The 19,136-nt window shown below is 36.2% G+C and overlaps 1 protein-coding gene across 1 annotated transcript in view; it reads left to right on the forward strand.

The window, feature by feature from the left end:
• The first annotated feature begins 4,362 nt into the window (after positions 1 to 4,362).
• Positions 4,363 to 19,136, forward strand: part of psd3l (pleckstrin and Sec7 domain containing 3, like) — a 233,687-nt gene continuing 218,913 nt past the window's right edge. The window contains exons 1-2 of the mRNA XM_015337961.2: positions 4,363 to 4,662; positions 12,553 to 13,500. Coding sequence (XP_015193447.2) covers positions 12,682 to 13,500 — 819 coding nt within the window. The 5' untranslated portion in view covers positions 4,363 to 4,662; positions 12,553 to 12,681. The remainder of the gene's footprint in view (positions 4,663 to 12,552; positions 13,501 to 19,136) is intronic.

Below are 19,136 nucleotides of genomic sequence, written 5' to 3' on the forward strand. Positions count from 1 at the left end.
ATGCTAAGATAACACATTAAACAGTGTTGATACAGTAGGCATTTGAAACAATTGGTTGGTGAAAATTTTTAAAATTTCAACAGTAAGCAAACGATAAACACAGAAAATGTCCCACTTGCGTTGCTATTTCGAACTTGCAGAAATAGGCTTGACTTTATGTTTCCAGAGCATTACCTTGTTTTCATACTCTAGAAAGTTTACAGAGATTTTCTGTGAGTTTGACAAGTTTTTGCACAACGCTAATCCATTTGCTGTATTTGCTTATTTAGTGTTGTTTTGGGGGAGGGAAGGTGCACATTGATTGCATCACCGATACAATCAGTGAATGAATGTAGTGAAACAAGGAGACAGATTGAAGATTAGATTCCATTGCTTTTAATTATTTTAATTCTACTTAAAATACAACATTTATGAATGATCATTCTAAATGTTTTACGATAAGAATCTCATGTTCATAAGCCCAATAAACACCTCCCTCTCTCCTAGGGCTATTTTTATTTTTGTTTTTCGTGTTTGATACTTGAAACAGAGGTAGCTATTTCAGTATTTATTGATTGCATTTCTGACACAATTTTGGATGACACTTACCTTTTTGCTTCTTAATTGTTATTAGACTGAGGTCACATTACTGTCACATTTCTACACATTTCTCCCATTACATAAAAAGGGGTTCTGTACTCTGATAGCACTGTTTTTGAGCTTAACTCAAAATGAAAAATCTGATCCTCTGAACCTCATGAGCAGAATGACAGCATATTTATTCCACCCTGAGCTGTTTTTTGGCTTTTCAAGGATTGTTTATTGCAGCGCCCTACTTGTTGAAATCTGCATAACTACATGTAACCAGTTAAAACACATTCAGAATTTGGTAGGTAGAATCCTGACATATCATTCCTATAAGGCAAAATCATTACTCCGATTTTAAAATCCCAGCATCCAGCCAATGTGTTGTCTGTTTACTCCCCTCTATGTGACCTTTGCTCAGCTGATTTTGGATTATTTTCCAGTAGTGTCCCTACTGTTCATCATAGTGGGTGATGCTTCTTGTTGCTTTACACCTGAAACTACAAACACCACCAAAAACCAGGAACTCAGCCACATACAGAGGGGTGCTTTTAAATCATAAAACACACTTTTGATACGGCTTTGTCGTTTTAGCTTCTGTATATACTTTATATTTTGAACTGATATTCTTTTATTTTATTCTATGAGGGTATCACTTAGATGCAGGGCTTGGCATTGCTGCCTCGTAGCGCTGGTCCCTGAGTTTATTTCCAGACCTGGGGTGCTGTCTGTGTGGAGTTTGAATGTTCTCCCTGTGTTTGTGTGGGTTTCCTCTAGGTGCTCCGGTTTCCTCCTACAGTCCAAAGATAGTGGTAGGTTAATTGGTCTACTGGGAAAATTGGCCCTGGTGTGAGTTTTGTGTGTATATGTTAATGTCTGTTTGCCTTGTGATGGACTAGCAACCATAGGTTCAGGGAACCTGTATAGGATAGGCTCCACTTAAAATGAGTGTATTATTATTTTAAAGCTTCTTAAAATATGGTTTACCTAATGATCAATTTAACATTTCATGTTCTATAAGCCAGTCATAATGTATTTTAGCTACAGTACATGGTCATTGGAAGAGGAGAGACTGACTGGTTAATAATTATACCTCTCTCTGTTTGACACTCGATCGCACTGCAAACGCATTTGCCAGAGATGTGGGTTAAAGAAATGCTGATGTGAACGTAATGTATTTGTTCATGAGAGTGATGTTAAATAGTCAGATTCATCTTGATGTAATCAAAAACACATTTTTAGACATGTCTTTATATTATTCTTGAATGAAGTGTTTGCATGTTTACACCACATATCAGAAGTGTTCAATGACTCTGGGTTTCAGTGTTTCACAGGAAGCGGTGTTGCAGATGGGCAATGAATGGTTAATTGAAGTGAGCTGGGCTGCCAGTATGGATGAATAGTTTCTAGGGAAACAAACCCAGGAAAGAAATCTTTTATAATTGCTTGCACTGAGGCTGACTAAGTGGAAACTTCTTTAAAGAGACAGTGTTGTATTTTTTTCTCTCACTGGGTGATCTGTCAGAAATATTGCATATTGTATTGTCTAGTAAACTAAATACTTTATTTCTGGATCTTGCCTTGTTACCAATAAATAAATAGTGAGTTAATACTGAGTTACGTTCTCTTCCTTTATAGTATACAAACATTTCAAAATTGTATTTAAAAAAATGTTCAAATCCATATCATACATATATTTTATATTGTATATATGACAATAATCATTTCAAATGCTCCTATTGTTGTGAATAAAATTAGAATGTGATGAATACTGATTGTCTGTCAATACAATACTTTCTAAAGATTGTTTTTTTTAATTTCTTATATGTTCCTGTGTTTACTTTCATTAATTCCAGCAGGTCTGTAGTCTGTATGTAGCAGTCATTTTATAGGTTAATTTGAAATAAATCAAATTGTTTAATTTGCAGTTTAAACAGCTTTAATTTCTTGCTTAATAAAACCTTTATTTATTTGAATGGTTAATCTCTGTGGTAGATCTCAACAGCTAATAGATAAATGTATTGACTTTACAATACTTTGCTAACAATGTCATGCAGTTGATTTAGATGGAGTAGACTCAATTTTGGATGTTTAAATTCTGGCCCCAAACCTTAAAAAGACAATCAGCATTCAAAAAGTACAAGAAGAACCATGCAAGCCCAAATAGCTTATATTTGATAAGCTATATATATATTTTTTGTTATGTTGTGTATCTGTACTGACACTAAGAACTTGGAAATTCTATGTAGAATCTAAAGGCATTCGTTTCCTCAAAACATAAAGAAGGTCTGTTCTTATATGTTCTTCTTATTTTGTATTGTTTTGATGCTGGAAAGTAGAAAACAAATCTTAATTTCATTTCATTTGAGAGCTGAGATATTACAAAAAATCCAGACAGCTATTTACTTTCTAGAATTCTCTATACTAAAAGAGAAGATAACGAATCCTAAAATATTTAATACAACACATATATATTTGTAGATGTATTTCAACACTGTAGCGCTACAATGTTTTGATTGGACTCTTTTGCATCAATGAGCATTAGATCACTTCCTGTGAATACACTACGTGTATTGTATTAAACTAACACAACTTCATTCCTGGGGGATTAACATTCACAAGAAGACTGAAAATTAAAAACAGAGAGCAGTACCTCAGAGACACATACAGAGAATAGTTTTTCAAATAAATGTCAAAATGCATGAATCAAAAGGAGAAGCTTACTTATAGCCCTAAGTATGCAATATGTGACAGTGCACCCAATGTACTGCATTATATTTGTTCTTATTAAGTAGTTTAATCGTTAAATAATATGACTGGCCACTTCAATATGATGGATCACTAACATTTTTTTTTATTCTCAGCATAATCATTAAAAAAGCTCCACATATCTAATAATTATATATTGTGCACACATTCTTTGTAACAACATGAAACATTTTTTATTTCAGCAATCTGAAAATCCTGTAAATAACAACGGCTGTTATCAAATAATGATAAAGATGTATGATATAGACATTTTCACAGAACCTCAATTGTACCTCATTATCATTACCCACTATTTTTCTTAGTTGATTACAAAATGGTCAATTTACTCTTCTTTTTGAGTGTGTGGCTTTGCATACATCATGTTTTAATTAAAAACAAGAATTTTGCTACATTGGCAAAACTGACACATAATCTGTACAAAGCTATACATTATTTATACAATAATTAAAAGAGTGAGAATCACTTACAGTATATTATCATTTAATTGGATTGTTAGTGATCAATCTAGACAAATTTCATTACAGGCAAAGGGGGTTTATATAATCTGTTTAGAGAGAAGACTTTTCCTTGTGTTTTCAGGAATGGTGTTCTAAAGATGACTGACTATGAATGAATAAGTTAAATAATGCTGCAGATAATGCAACTACAGTTAAACACATTATTTAAAAGGATTAACATTAATTTTTGCAGAGCAAAGAAAAACCCACAACATTCTTAAGTGCAACATCTGCACCCTGCTACAACCCAATATTAATTGCAAGTCTTGAAAGGAAACTGAAATAAATACAAATTGTACAGAACAGGATTTTATGTGAAAGATTGAATGTTATTTTTTTTTCTGTGTTTTGCTGGTTTTAGGTTTCTGCCAAAGTAAGAGGAGACAGAGAGTGTTTGAATGTGAAAACTCCCAGGCAAGGTATCTCTTCCTGTTAGCCCTGAGCGCAATGCAGGCTGAGTGGTCTCTGTGTGTGAGAGACCCCCACTTTGAGGAAGCCTGAAAAGTCTCTGCTGGAGCACATGTGGAAGAAATGAGTGAGGAACTCGCAAAATGGGAAGAATGAACAACCATAGGGACTCCTGTACTCATCTGCTGATTTCCAACAAGGGAGGACTACCACAGAGACTGCAGCATCTGGGACAGTCGAGCTTTCTGATTTAATTGAACTCACAAGCCAAGCTAATGCACCGCTGTCTGTGAGTGTGTGTGCACATTTACAGTATGTTTTGACTGTGGTCATTCCAGCTACTATGAGCAGTGTCTGAGAAATGCATCTCTCTTTTAAAGTGCCTGTATTTTGCTTGATTTTAAAAACCTTTTTCTCAGGATTGGTAAGTTATTTTATCCTTCAAGCTGTTGCTTTTGCTAAGGGCATGCGTAGCACAAATGAAAAACGTGAATGAGAACTGTTATAAGTAGAGACCAGTGTCTGTGTTTGGAAAACCTTAAATGTTATAAATGTTCTGTCTGCGTTGTGACATCTTGTTGAGATCATACCCACAATGTGCTCCAAAATCCTTTTTTAAGTCTTGGCTATGTACTGGAAACATTAATTGAAGCAGGGCAGGTTATTCTGTGAAAAAGTGTGTTTTTAACTTTATTTTACATGTACTGTAAACTACTTTACACAGTGATTACTGAGAGCTTAAAGTATTGTTTTCTCTGTCCTGTTCTATTAATGCACTCTCAATTTATGAGTGGGTACCAAATGTTACTTTGGTGGCTTAATATTTTCAAGATACATTCTGAATTTAGTCCAGTTTCCTGTACCTTCAAGATCTTAATAGGTTAACTATGTTTGGTAAGGTTATACAGTACATGATTTCTAGATTTAAGCTAAAGTTGATAAACAAAATACATTTTCTGCAGGATATCTGTATAGAGGGTTTGTTGGTTTTATTATTGTGAAAATATTTTTTTCTAGGACCTATTTAACTGTGAGGCAGCTTATCCAGTATTGTTTATGAAATAGTAATACAGTACATGTGAGAATTTGCCTTGAATTTCTAGATTAATGGCAAATGACTAACAGTGGTTATTTCTAGCATCTCTACCATTCAGCTCTGTATTTCCAGAAGATATTTTGCTTCTGTTAGACTTTCACATATTTGTGATTGATATTCATTTTCTTTGTTTTTAGTTTGTATTTAAAAAGTGCTTAAAGAAATCCTACTTTTTTTGTAAATCAGTCCACAAAGCTTTGTAGTTTATTGACTTTAGATGAATAAATAAAAGATTTTTAACACAACAAAATACTGTTGAATGTTTTAAATAATATAGCATCTTAAAACCAGTTTCAGTAATTTATAAATGTCTAGTTATAAAAAAATTATATACATATACATTGTCTATTAATATAGAAATAATCATGAAATGACATGTGCACAAGTGAAATAGATACTGTATACACATACTGTATATGAAGACGCATCTTTTTCCTAAAGAATGAGCTATCATTTTCTTCAGTATTGACCCACTGTGTACGGATGCTTATGACCACAAGAAAACATTGAAGAACTGCTGGTCTGTCCTCTGAAGATATGTTCTGTTGCCCTCGTAAATCGCTCCAGTGAGCTGTGTGTTGTCTCAGAGAGACGCACTGCAGAGAGCTGGGACAGAGCCACATGGTGGAGGCAGGACTGTGAAAATAGTGCCCACACAGTTTGTTTTACTCACAATAGAGAAAACTTGGCTGTGCGCCTGTGTATAACTGCCTCATGTCTTTGGATCATCGTTTCAGTACAGCTGGAGTCAAATATGTGAGGTGACATTGAAAAGGCCTTTGACCTCACGTTGTTATTTTAAAAGAAAAGAAAAGAAAAGAAAATAGGACGAAAATGATACACACCTAATTTTCAGAATAGTTAAACTAACATATTTGAAATTCAGTTTCTTTTGAATGTTCCTAAATTATTGGACGGGGTATATGAAGTTATGAATGATTTTTCCTGTTAATTTTTAAAAGCCAGCTCTTTACTTTGGTTTCACTGGAAACAAATCTATTTAACTCTTAGTAGAGGGGTGGTCTAATTTATTGCAGTCACAGCTGCTTTCCTCTCCGTGTTTGAGGCCCACGTGGTTAGACTGCTAAGACAATGCTTTGTTCATAGTGAAACAGTCGTTGCTGCTATTTTTATGAGTTCAAATGATCAATGAGGTAAAGGTGATCAAAACGGAACAAAAGACTGTATGGCTGTTCATACAGTATTGCATCATTTCCTCTTGGTTCAGTTTCAACCAAACGGCCCCAAATTGACTTGGCAGTTAAAATTTTTAGCAGGGCTTGTAAGTATTTATCTAATCAAAATGTTTACAGTCATTTTAACTTGCTTAAGCAAACCTCCTTTTTTCTGGGAACTTAATATCATACATGACACACAGCTGAGGTTCTTTTAAGTTCTGTTGTGTGATTGTGGCAGCACTTGAGAGAAGTTCATGTTGGCCTGGGAATCCATTACTAGGGCCTTCTATGTTTCAAGTGATGCTGTGCTGTAGGAACACCACAGTAACTGAGCCTTGACCATCATCAGCATATTCATACTGAAGTCAAAGGTATTGTAATCAAGGTATTTCAACTGATAACTGAATGTTCAAAAAAATTCTAGGGTGTTTACAAAACGTTTATAGATAATATATCTTCACAAGGTGGTATAACATTTATTACCTGAAGAAGGCCCTAGAGCCGAAACATTGTTTCTATTTTCTATTCTATAGCATGGAATTAACTTGGAATTTACTTGTAATGATTATTATTGCAGCTACTGATTTTATTCAGGGTGTAGTCCATACTGTAGACCAGGGACATAATACTTCACTTCCGGAGGTTTGTAGGGCTGTTCTAGTTTAGGTAATGTAAATGAGATCTAATTTAGCTCTTCTGGACATGTTCATGCTTGTCTTTGAGGGGTTTTGATAAGATTGCGTGTTGAAGGAGTGACAATCTGGGGCTCATATGCATTGCTTTATATAAACTGGTAACAATATGACAATCTGACAATTCTGAAACCCTCTTAGTGGGAGCTGACTTGCTGACTCCCACCAGCAGTCAACCCCTAGGTCGCTCTGTTTCTGCCCCAACCCCCAGGGTGGTAAAAAATAGGGGTGCCATTGCATAAGCTGGAGGAGTTGGATTACTTTGTGTCGAGATGGAACAGTACTATTGAATTCTTCTGTTTTGACTACAGCTACTCAGGTTTTCTTGTTTTCAGTTTAGTGTGCAACAGAATACTGGTTGCTAATAAACTCTCTGAACTCACATTAAATGCACTGAAAGTGGAACATTAAGATGATATATTTTGAAGATGTACTGTATTGAAGGCACAGTAGCTACAAAATCTTCTTCTTGCTTCTAACACAAGTTTTCATGTTAACTAGACCCACGTTTTTTGAGCCCCTTGACCCGAGGACCAGTTCCTACTGGTTTTTACAGACATAGCCGGAGAACCACAGTTACAATAGGCAAATTCAATAGATTCTATCCCATTGCCTTGTTTTTGGCCTAATCAGTCCTCCAATATAGAGGATCTAAGAGAGCTGGTTCCTGGTACAAAAAGGTTGTGGATCACTGAACTAAACCAATGAAGCACAAAACAGAAGGTTAATAACAAAAAGAAGAAGAGCAGGCAGCACTAATACCTAGTAGCTAGCATAAATAGCATAAATAGCCACCCTTTCTAGTTTTGAATGTAGCAGACATCAATATATACAGAAGGTTAAAATGTTGTTCTGTGTACAAGCAATCTATTACTAACTTGTTAACTTGTTAATTTTATAGTGCAACTGCCACGAGTGGTCAGCTACTCTTTCTGTCCTTGTATTGGTATTGGTATTGATACTGGTGTTGTATTGGTATTGTATCTGATATAATTGCTTTTGCAGTATAATGAGACAGCATGAATATGCTTGTATTTTGGTGCTTCAAAGCAACAGGGAAACAAGAAATCCACTAAGATGCACACATATCTTATGAGTTAATTTTTAAAATGAATGAGTTATTTTAAAACGAGAACAGCTATACATAAATGATTCTCTTCTCTAAGTTTGGAATTCCCAGTTGCTGGAGATGTCGCACCAAAATGCGAACAGAAAAAAATAGATTTAGTGAAGCAGCATTTTTTGCCAGTTTAGTTCCTCAAAGTTTACACTATTAGAAATGTAAACACATATCAGGAAGTAGGAAGAGTCACTAAGAATTTAATTCAATCAATTATTTAACCATGTATCCTAGGGTACGCGCTGTTAAAGTAAAACTTCTATGTTGTGAAGCAGGTGACAATTATATAACCTTTTGTTAAGCAGTATTTAGCAACAGCCTTTTCCAGCTGTGGAAGAGACAACAGCAGGGGTTTGTCCCTTAGAAGATATAAAAGACAACGTTCTAGCAGACTCCAGCCAAACACATTCAGGATGATGTATAAGAATGATACAAATCACAAGGTTATGATGTCTAATCCATTGATAAATAATGTGCATGTAGAATTCTAATTTAGATTAAAATACATTTTTTTTTACATTGATGTGTCACATAATTTAATAAATCGCTCATCAGATAACTCTAGGCACTACCTTAGACCAGGGCTCCAGTGTGATAATGGGACTATGGATTGATCTGGCTCACTGCACCCACTAATTTCTCAGCTAGAAAACTTTAAGATAAGTGCCAAACTGACCTAAAGGCTACAATGGCAAAGTAATGACTTAACTGGCAAAGCAATACCATATATCAAGAACTATACTGAACTTCAGTCTCCCTTTTCTTCCACAAGAACACTTAAGTGTGGTATGTATTAAAGGTTCCTCTTGCCTGAATATATTTTTTTATGTTTCACACACTGTAACCATGGGGAAACCTTTTAACTCTTCTTCTAGTGCTGTCTGGGAGAGATGATACAATTTATAGATCAGAACAGTTGGTTGATACCCCTGTAGATTTGCTAGATTGCTGGATACCTTGGGCCAGGCTATGAAATGAGAAATCGTTCCCGTTTCTCATAAGATGATCTTGCAAATTTAGCAATAATGTAACATTTTTCAGCATTTAAAAGTTTCTGTAATTCTTAAGTTCTCCTTTTCCCTCAATTCGAAAGTATGCTATTTATAAGAGGCCACTAGGTCTATCTAGATTGTTTAGTTCTTAGTAGCGTATCTAAGGATATTGGCTTCAACTACATGATTGATGACATGTTCCCTTTGTATGAAGAAATGCCTCCTGTTCTCAAAAGTTGTTTCAAATGTACTTTCCCATTAGTTTCCATTTGTGTGTATCCTGGATCTTGCTCCTCTGTTGATTCTGAAGATGTACACTGGATTGACGTTCTATTTGTTTGAGAATTTTGAATAATCAATTCAGTCATAGCCTTTGCTGTTCAAGAATTGGTCACTTTCAAATTTTAATATAATATCCCCTTACTTTTAATTTGTTTATAGAATTTGAGTAGTAAAACATCTAGTTAATATTTTGTAATCATCGGAGGGAAATTTTCCAAAATCTTCAGCCCTGGGCAAATATGTTCTATTTTGAAATTCCAAATATTTTTATACTACAACAATATATTCCTGGTAAGAAGTGGTGGCACTGTGGCTAAGAATCTGCATCTGTGGCTGGAAGGTTGCAAGTTTGTATCCCACGGCTGGCAGAGGAACCCTTCTCCGTTGGGCCCCTGAGCAATGCCCTTAACCCCAGCTGCTCCAGGGGTGCAGAAAATCTTAAATCTATCTTAGAACCACAGGGAAAACACATAAACACAAATGGACAATTTAGAGACACCTTATCAGTATATCCTTGGGTGATGAAAGAAACCCAGAGCCCCTGCAGAAAACTCTCACGGACAACAAATACAGACTGAAGGTTCCTGTGCCCAAGGCCCACAAGCAGTCAGGTTAATATATACATATTATTTTCAGATAATGTATTTGTTCAGTTGGCTGCATGGTGGCACAATGGTTAGCACTGGCGTTCCCCATGGCGTTAGGGCCCCGAGTTCAATTTCTGGGATGCTCCCTGTGTGGAGTTTGTGTGGTCTCTTCTTGTTCACATGGGTTTCCTCTGAGTGTTCCGGTTTCCTCCCCACACGTGTTAGTGTCTGCATGTTGGTGTCTGTTCAGGACCTACAACAGACTGGCATCCCATCCAGGGTGTACCCCACCTCATGCCCATTGTTTCCCAGGCTAGCCTACGCGCCGGTGGGACCCTGAATTGGACGAGAGGTTATTGAAAGTGATGTGAAGGGACTTATTCAGCTTGAGCGGAAGTTGAAACTCACAGCTATATTTGTAGTTGCGCTACACTGCCTTAAGACAGTGATAATTGTCACAAATATCTGCTATTCAGACAGGAAGCTTTAAAGACAAATATCTTTGCAATTTCAGGACACATGGCAGGACAGATTTTATATGTAGAGGGTGTCAGGGAAAAAAACAAAATTCTAAGCAATGTATGAGAATCTACCAATGGATCCTGAATCCAGCTATAAAGACTAATGTCTGAAAGTGGAGGCAATTGGAGTTGCTGCCTTGTTACCAAGGCTTTACTGTATGAGGGATAGTTCCAAGCTTTCTTGGCAGACAGATCCAAAAAGTGTTTCAGCACCTCAGTTTTGTTCATCATGAGCACTACTGTCAAATGTTAGACAGCTTTCCAGTGGTTTAGCTAACTAGCAGCTTTGTAATTAATACCTCCAAATCCTCAAACACAGGTTAAGTAAATGCACACATTTGAGTCTCCTCTCCTAGAGGAACAAAACAATACGATATGATAATACTTTTTTGTCTAATTTCTCAGAAATTTGTTTTGCATCCAATCAGCTATGCTTTACATACATAGAAATAATTCAAACAGTACATTAACTTTACATTAAAATAGATATAACATCACACAAAATCACACATTAACCCATACATAATCTTTATGCACTACTCTTATGTGAATTCACATGGCTTCCCAGAACAAGTAAGTTTACTTGCTCCGCAATACCTTAGCCCCTATAATAGCAGAATTAAAAAACTAAGTGATACATTTTGAATTGCAGTTCACCATAGGACTAGAATCATATACTGAATGTATTTTACCACCATTGCCTGGATCTTGATTCTTTAAACATTAGACTTAAAAATAACGTTCCTCAAGTAATTCATACTTATTTCAGCAGGCACGCAAAGTTAAGATCTTGCTTTGGTTCTATAGTTAGTATACTCTTTTCAGTAGTTTTGTCAGACCCTAATAAATGCGACAGAGAGATTAAATGTATTGGAGGTTGTTTGGTGCAACTCTTCTAGCTAAGGCATTGGTAGTCTATCTATCAGGATGAGGTTGACTGAACCCCCCTCATTTTCACCAGGAATGTGTCAGGGAGCTGCTGCAAAGGTGTTGACGGGGAGGCAAAAAGGGTGTGAGAGAGAGTTGTGAAAGGAAAGTTTATGTCACGATTGTAGTCCCTCCCCCTTAAGGTTGCTTCGGCTCTTTCTTTTTTGCCTCATTCCCCGCACCTGTTCCTTGTTCTAGTCCCCTTCCAGCTTCCCTTAAAAGCCAGGCGCTGACATTAATCCGGGCTCTGCATCTGATTTCCATATCACGCGAGCCCGGGACCTGGTTGTGCCTGGCTCTATTATGTTTTTAAGTTTCTATGTCTGTTCCTGTTCCCCTTGCCAGTTCTGATCCAGTTCCTGTTTTTAAATCCCTTGTCTTGGATGGATCACCTGGCCATGGACTTTTGCCCTTATTTTGGATTCGGTTATGGATTTATTCTTTGGATTGTTTGCCTCGGCCACACCTCCCCCATGCACCAGCGCACTTTGAACACGCCCCCCTGTTTTCATCCCCGTATTCCTGCATGACCTTTTTCCCCAGTGTTTCCTCACTACTTCGGATTGTGTTGTCCGCATAGGGTCTGGAAAGAACTGTTCATGACAGTTTATGGAGGCGAGATATTTATACATAGGGGAGTCTAAGTAGGTGAGATTAGTATCTGATTTTCTTACTGAATGTCTGTCAGAAAACCCTATTAGAAAAGTACTGGGAATTTGTGAGACACAAACTTTGGGAGATGACCATGGACACGGATACATTATCTTATTTTTTGTGACATATCAAGACACACTGACCTTCTGGGAAGTGTTTCCCTTTCAAAACCAAACATAATAAAACACAAAATCAAAGACCTAATGCTCTCATTGAGGTTTTGTGTAAATGTTTAAAATGTGACTTTCTGTTTTTTTTTTTTTAGGGCAGCAGGGATTGGAGCAATAATGGATTTGGCAATCACTTCTATCAGTGTTTTACTTCTCTATTTGTAATTGGATGTCCTCCACCTCCCTCCCCAGAGCAGTCCAAGAGATAACCTAATGTTGAGGAAATGGCTGATCATCATCAGGTCAAGACTTCCTTCCTCTTTATCCAACTGCGGTCACCAACTAAGGCATCTGGGCAAAAACGCCCTGCTGACACGGCTTGCACAGCTGGCTTTGAAGAAAAGCTTTCTTTAGATTTCAAAAGAAATGCATCAGCCTTGGCATGTGACCATACGACGCCAGCAACCTCCTGCATGAGCAAGGAGAGATCAGATTGTCACTGCTGCGGGCAAGACGGTGACACTGGCAGCAGGAACAGGGAGAAAACATTTCAGTTTCCCATCTGGGCAAAACGCAACAGTAACCCTACAGAAATGAGCAAAGAAAGGCAAGCAGCTCCAGCACAGAGTGAGATCTCTGCATTCCATTCAGATGCTGACAGTGTTGGAAATACAAACTTCCTGAACCCAGCAGTGAGTTCTGACAATACCACAGTGCCTCTGAATGAGTCTCGGGGCTCAGAACTAAAGATTGTACAGTCACAAGAAGCTGGTGAGCCTTTTGAATATATTTACTCCTCCAGCACTCATCCTCCTGCAGATGGAGACTACTCTTCCAGAGAACTGATACCACCCCCATCTCCCGAGAAGAAGGAAAGCGTCTGGTGGAAAGTCGAGGTCAACAAACCAACAGTAGTGGAAACACCGATTCTCTTCAGAAGCCCAGAGAGCAAGACCTTTACGTCAGCTGTGATCGAGAGGTCATTAAAATTACCTGGAAGTTACAAAAAGGCGAGACACATACGTTCTGCCATGACTTCAGCTGCATCTCAGCCTTCCTTCTTGACAGGGGATCCGTCACTCTCTTTTGGAACACTTCAAAAGGTAGGCACATGATTGCCCACTCTTTTAATATGAAACTATGTGGAAAAAGTGTACTGATGTGTCACTTCTACAGGAATAGGGTGCTGAGTTTGAAAAACTGTGAGCAGAATATTTTGTGAAATGTAGCCAATTGCTGCTTGAATTTATTCAAAGAGGTTTTTTGAATGCATTAAAAATGTGGAATTCTCTTTACCTGTCTATCTACCTTGAAATGGAGATGATATAGAGCAGTCCCTAAGCCTTTGGTTTCATAACTGACAGGTTAGAGGTTCAAGTCCCCGCTACAAGACATTGCACCTTGAGAGAGGTACTTTACTCTTGTCCACACAGTGTAAGTGGGGACCAGCATTGCTGAGGCTAATCTGTGTGGTGGACTGGTGTCTCATTTAAGGGGTGTCATCTGCTCTACAAGAAATAGATGGTACTGTGATTATCCCAAGTAAATATGATCAAATAAATATAAATAAACAAATTAAGTGTCACATAAAAGATGAATAAGGTAATGCATGGCATAGGAACTTCAGGGTTTTCTTTTCAGGAATATTACATTTATATGTAGCCAATGATGATATTAATGTAAAAAACTCAAAAACTCAAATTAATGTAAAAACACCTGTTGAGTATGACAAGGATGGTACCAACTAAGTGAAATTCCTTTAGAAATGTCTAAATCCAAAAGGTAAATGACTAATTAAGAGTGCACCTACATTGTGATTTGAGAATCATTCAATTAAAGTTTATCACGCATTTGTGGAAGATAAACACTAAGGGTTCCCCGCCTTGATACACAGATAACTATGATAAGAGTTATCCGGCATTACTCACTGTCATTCCTACCAGCTAATGGTCTGGAAACAGTTCAATCTACAGCGGCTGGGAGGATTTTGACTTAAGTCATATTTTCACTTATCAACAGTTATTTTTTCATGTGACAGTTCATATTTTCTCATACTCTTTCTGACTTTTACAATTAAAGTGCAGGTGTTTGCACTGGATCAAATTTAAACTCTTTCTTTCTGCAAGGTCTTCTTTCTTTTCTGTTGTGGGCACACATGTGTACCTACATACACAACCTCGGTTCTTTCCTTCTGCTACTGTATATCACTTCTTTATCAATAATTTAAATATTTGTTTGAAGACTTCAAGTACCACAACCACACATTACTTTTTACTTGCATTGTAGTGATTACAAACTTGACGTGAGATTCTTACAGAATCATCACGTACTGTTCCTTCCATGATCCATATTCAATATGCTTCATCACAATATGTTGCTTTTGTAATTTAAAATGACATGTTTCTGATCTGAGTTCAAATAAATTAAGGTTAAAAGCTGAGCTAAATCAGTTACCTCCGCAATTGAATCTGTAATTCATTCTTCTTTAAAGAATGAATCATTCATCTTTTGCCTTACAGAGTTCCATCAATCCATTTTCTAATCCCTTTATTCAATACAGGGTTGAGGGCCTACTGTAATTCATCTGAATTAATTATTTGGTTTATGTTTTAATTTCAAGACTTGTAGACTTGATGTCATTTTGATATACATATTTTGTTTTAATTGCTGATTTTATGTTTCTAATTGTCCAACTAATTACATTTTAAAACATGTTTCAGGAATTAACTTATATTACTTAATTGAATTATGTCATACTTTACCAGTCTGGTATCTTTTTTCTTTTGCTCTCTGGAACTGCCTTTTGTGTTTAAGTAGCTAATGGTTTTAATTAACCTTTGTTGATAGTCTGATCCTTCACTACATGGACTTCCTGTCTTTTTTACTGTATTCATGGTTTTGCACCTTTCATGAAAACTATTTGCTAAAATATTCAGTCGTATATAATTAGAAGAAAAAGAAATATGGTATTTTTGGAATAACGTAACATACATTAGTGAAGTGCCCCTGTTGAGTTCAGTTTGAATTCCTTTACAAATAGCAAACACTAAAAGTGTCCTACAATGTCCAGTAATGTATAGCTGATAAAAATATATTAATGTACATTAAACACAGCGATTCAATCCCAATTATTTAACACGTCATGAGCATAAGTACCTGTCCAATTTCTGCTGTTTTTAGAGTGCTGAATGGCAGCTAACCTCTGTGTAAGTCCAGATGTACAGTTAGTCAGAATACAGTATGTTCATTTGAACAAAGCAATCTTCCATTGGACTGTGGTACAAAAGGACACATGTTGTATGCTGAAGAAAAGCATTACAGAGCACCTTCTAGATTCCCACCTAGGTCACTGATGCGGATAATGCTGAATTTTGTGTTGCAAAATCTGATTTGAATATGGCGTGTGATTTTCCTAGAAAACAATACATGGAATTAAGTAATTCACAGGTTTATTTGCTGGATGGATTTCATTGTCTCTTCAGTGCTGACTGAGGAGTAACAACATTTGTAATGGGCCCACTTAAAATTCTGCTGCCACTGTTAGAACAGGACTTTTCTTATGTACAGGTGTTTCCTTCAGTGAAAACCCTTCCTTTTCCTTTAGGCTTCAAAGGTTGCTGTGTGCAAGGGCTTTAATCTGAAATGTACAATTCTAAGACAAATGGCTCTGCTGCCTCAAATTCTAAAACATTTCTCAATTATTCATTGAGATAATGCTAAACTCTTTAATCATGTGTTTTTTTTCCGAGGGGTTCAATGTCAGTACTGTAAGCCCAAAGTAAAATATCACCCCCTTGTGTCAGTATTTAAAAACTACCGTGGAGAAAGCAAAATGCAAGCAAGAAAGAACATTTGAGCTCCATGAGATTTCTCGAATTTATTAATTATTCCAGTGGCCTTCATGGGATTAATACGTATCCCCCCAGCTTCTACATTTCCACTCTTAAAGTGAGGTGACTCAGCTTGTCTGCCTCCTGAACAACATCTTCCAAGACTGCAGAATACATGTGGACCTGTATCCGTCCCACATGAAAGGCAGATTGCTGGAATTAACTGTCTGAAAAAAAAAGATTTTTCTTTGTTTTTTATAATTTTAGTAATTGGAATTCCAAGGTCAAAGCTGTACATTTTAGAACCTAAAAATATACAAAACCATTTTTACATAATGGAAAGTAACATATTCTAAGAATCTGATTTTAGCAGCATATGAAAATGATAACTGTGTAAAACAGTCATTGCCGATATTCAATAGTCATTATTCAAGTGTGAATAATGTGGCCATTCAGGACTTTCTCAATGGGGTCAATGTACTACTTAGGGAGCTAGCATTTACATTGGACACATCCCAGAATAACCACCTACAAGCCAAATAGTACCTTTTAGGTTTTCATGAAGTCATACTGTTAATATAAATCCTCCATTTAAACATAAAACACAAAAGCAAGGAAATAAAATTAGTATAGTTTACTGACCAACCATAGCTCAATTGTTTTATAAGACTCCAATCTCCAATGATTATCTTGTGAGTAATGAATTGTCATCTCAGTGTTTACTACAGTAAACTTGAAAAAATAAAATATTTTGCCAATAAAGTTATCTTCCGTGCAAAAAATGAGACAGTATAGCTAACAAATTATTACCTAATGAGGTTACATATTGAATTGTTTCTGTTAAGCACCTTACAGTCACTGCTTTCTCACAGAACCTTTTTATATCTTAACTCTACAAACTACTGGGTTTAATAACATAATAATAATAAAATTTATTTTTATAGCACCTTTAAAGGTAGCTTCTCAAAGTGCTTTACAGAATGACAACTACAATAAATGAAAAATAATACACAAGATAAAACACAATTACAATACACAGAGGAGACTGTGGATGGTGGTAATAAGTATAGTAGGAGCAGAAGGGTAAAGAATGGAACCAGTTAAGTAAGGTTCTTCTAAAGAAGAAGGTCTTGAGTCTGGATTTGAAGGAGTTTAGAGAAGGTGACTCTGATATCCTTGGGCAGAGAGTTCCAGAGCTTGGGGGCATAACAGGAGAAGGCCCTGTCACCTGTAGAATGTAGACAGGCTTGGGGGACAGTTAATTGCATTGCATTTTCATACTATTAACCTACAGTGAATCTAAAATTCAAATGTCATTAGTACACAGAAAAAATAACCATTTTCAGTTCACTGTCCCAACACTTTTTCAATGTACATCGCAGGTTTCATGAGAAGTGCTTTTTTATGCTGAGGCGTCTCTGATGGTGTTGTTTGTGAAATGGGGAGGAAGCCAAGGGACAGAACTGAAATGTGCCCCAGGACTCACAAGAGAGGAACTTTCTCTTTCACACTCACAGGTCTGTCCGTCCTTGAGGTCAGCTCTTCCTTCCTCCTCACTGTTTATTGTTGTGACTGAACTGGGATTCCAGGTCAAACGACTATTCGGGCAACGTGAGGTTGTTTATGCTCTTGTATTTCACAAGGAACCTTAGTGTTTCAAAACCTGCCTATTTTTTAGTATATATTTATATATTTGTAAGAACCACAAATTAAGGCTTAACTGCAGTAAAACAAAATTGTCAGCATAACTATTATGCCAGATGCACTCAAAATGTTTTAGCTAGAAGTGGAAGAGCGGGAAATGTTTTATTTGAGATCTGTTGTCATGATTTCTCCATTCATTTCACATTCCCCTACCTTCTGTAAGCTTGTTTCTCAATGCCTAAAGCTGCTGCATGCCTCCAACTTTAGTGTTAACTCCTTCATGTTTCATGGGTTGCAGCCCCTCACCTATAAATTCTTCTGAGAACATTCTTCACAGTTTCATTCTCTGTTCCAATTCTCTTTCTTTCATTGTCTTTGGATCAGTTTTGTGAAGGATCCAGATTGTTTGAAACACTGTGATTGTACATTCCATTAAAATAACACCCCCGGGTTTTATTTCTATTTCCATAAGGCTGACTTCTCCTACACTTTGTCTGAATTGTTATATGATGTTCATGTGACTATTTTTTCTACTTCTGTACAATTTGATAACTAGCATGCAAATGTGTTCATTAACATCAGGTAACAGTTTAAATGTGCACATATTTATGAGGTTTGCTAAGCAGCTTATTACTTTCATTTTATTTTCAACGCATGGGACATTTGTTGCATATGTCTGCATAAAGATTTTTTTAAAAGTGTTATATATTTTTATTTTTCTAAAACTGAAATTAAGTGGACATAATGAACTTTTACTTATGTAATGTTGTCATTATTGTTTCTGTAAGGAATAACTTATTTGCTTGATGCACTGCAAGAGTTTTTATAGCATGAGAAATACAGTATATTCTAAGTTCTTTCATGATGGGAACAATCAAATACTATTAAAATATTTTTTTTGTAATACTGTAAGTACACCAATTTCTATGATACTGAGTAACTGATGACCACAGTCATAATTTATATTTTTGTATGATTTATTTTTGGAGAATAAATGTGTGAACCCATATTAAGTTATTAACAATCCTAAAAAGAGAAGACAAGCCAAATATACAGTACTGTACAACTACAGCTATTATTGTTTTGTTTTTCACTTTACATTACTAATAATGCTAAATTAAAATATTACAATAAATGTAACTCAGAAAATAGAAACCAATTTACTATTTTGTTTGAGATTTATTTTTACACTATCCTTATTAGAAAACATTTAAAAAAAATAAACACTGAAAAGATTATGCAGTTTATGGTGTATACCAAAATAA

Source organism: Lepisosteus oculatus, chromosome 3, assembly GCF_040954835.1.
Source record: "Lepisosteus oculatus isolate fLepOcu1 chromosome 3, fLepOcu1.hap2, whole genome shotgun sequence".
In the NCBI taxonomy this organism is placed as follows: Eukaryota; Metazoa; Chordata; class Actinopteri; order Semionotiformes; family Lepisosteidae; genus Lepisosteus; species Lepisosteus oculatus.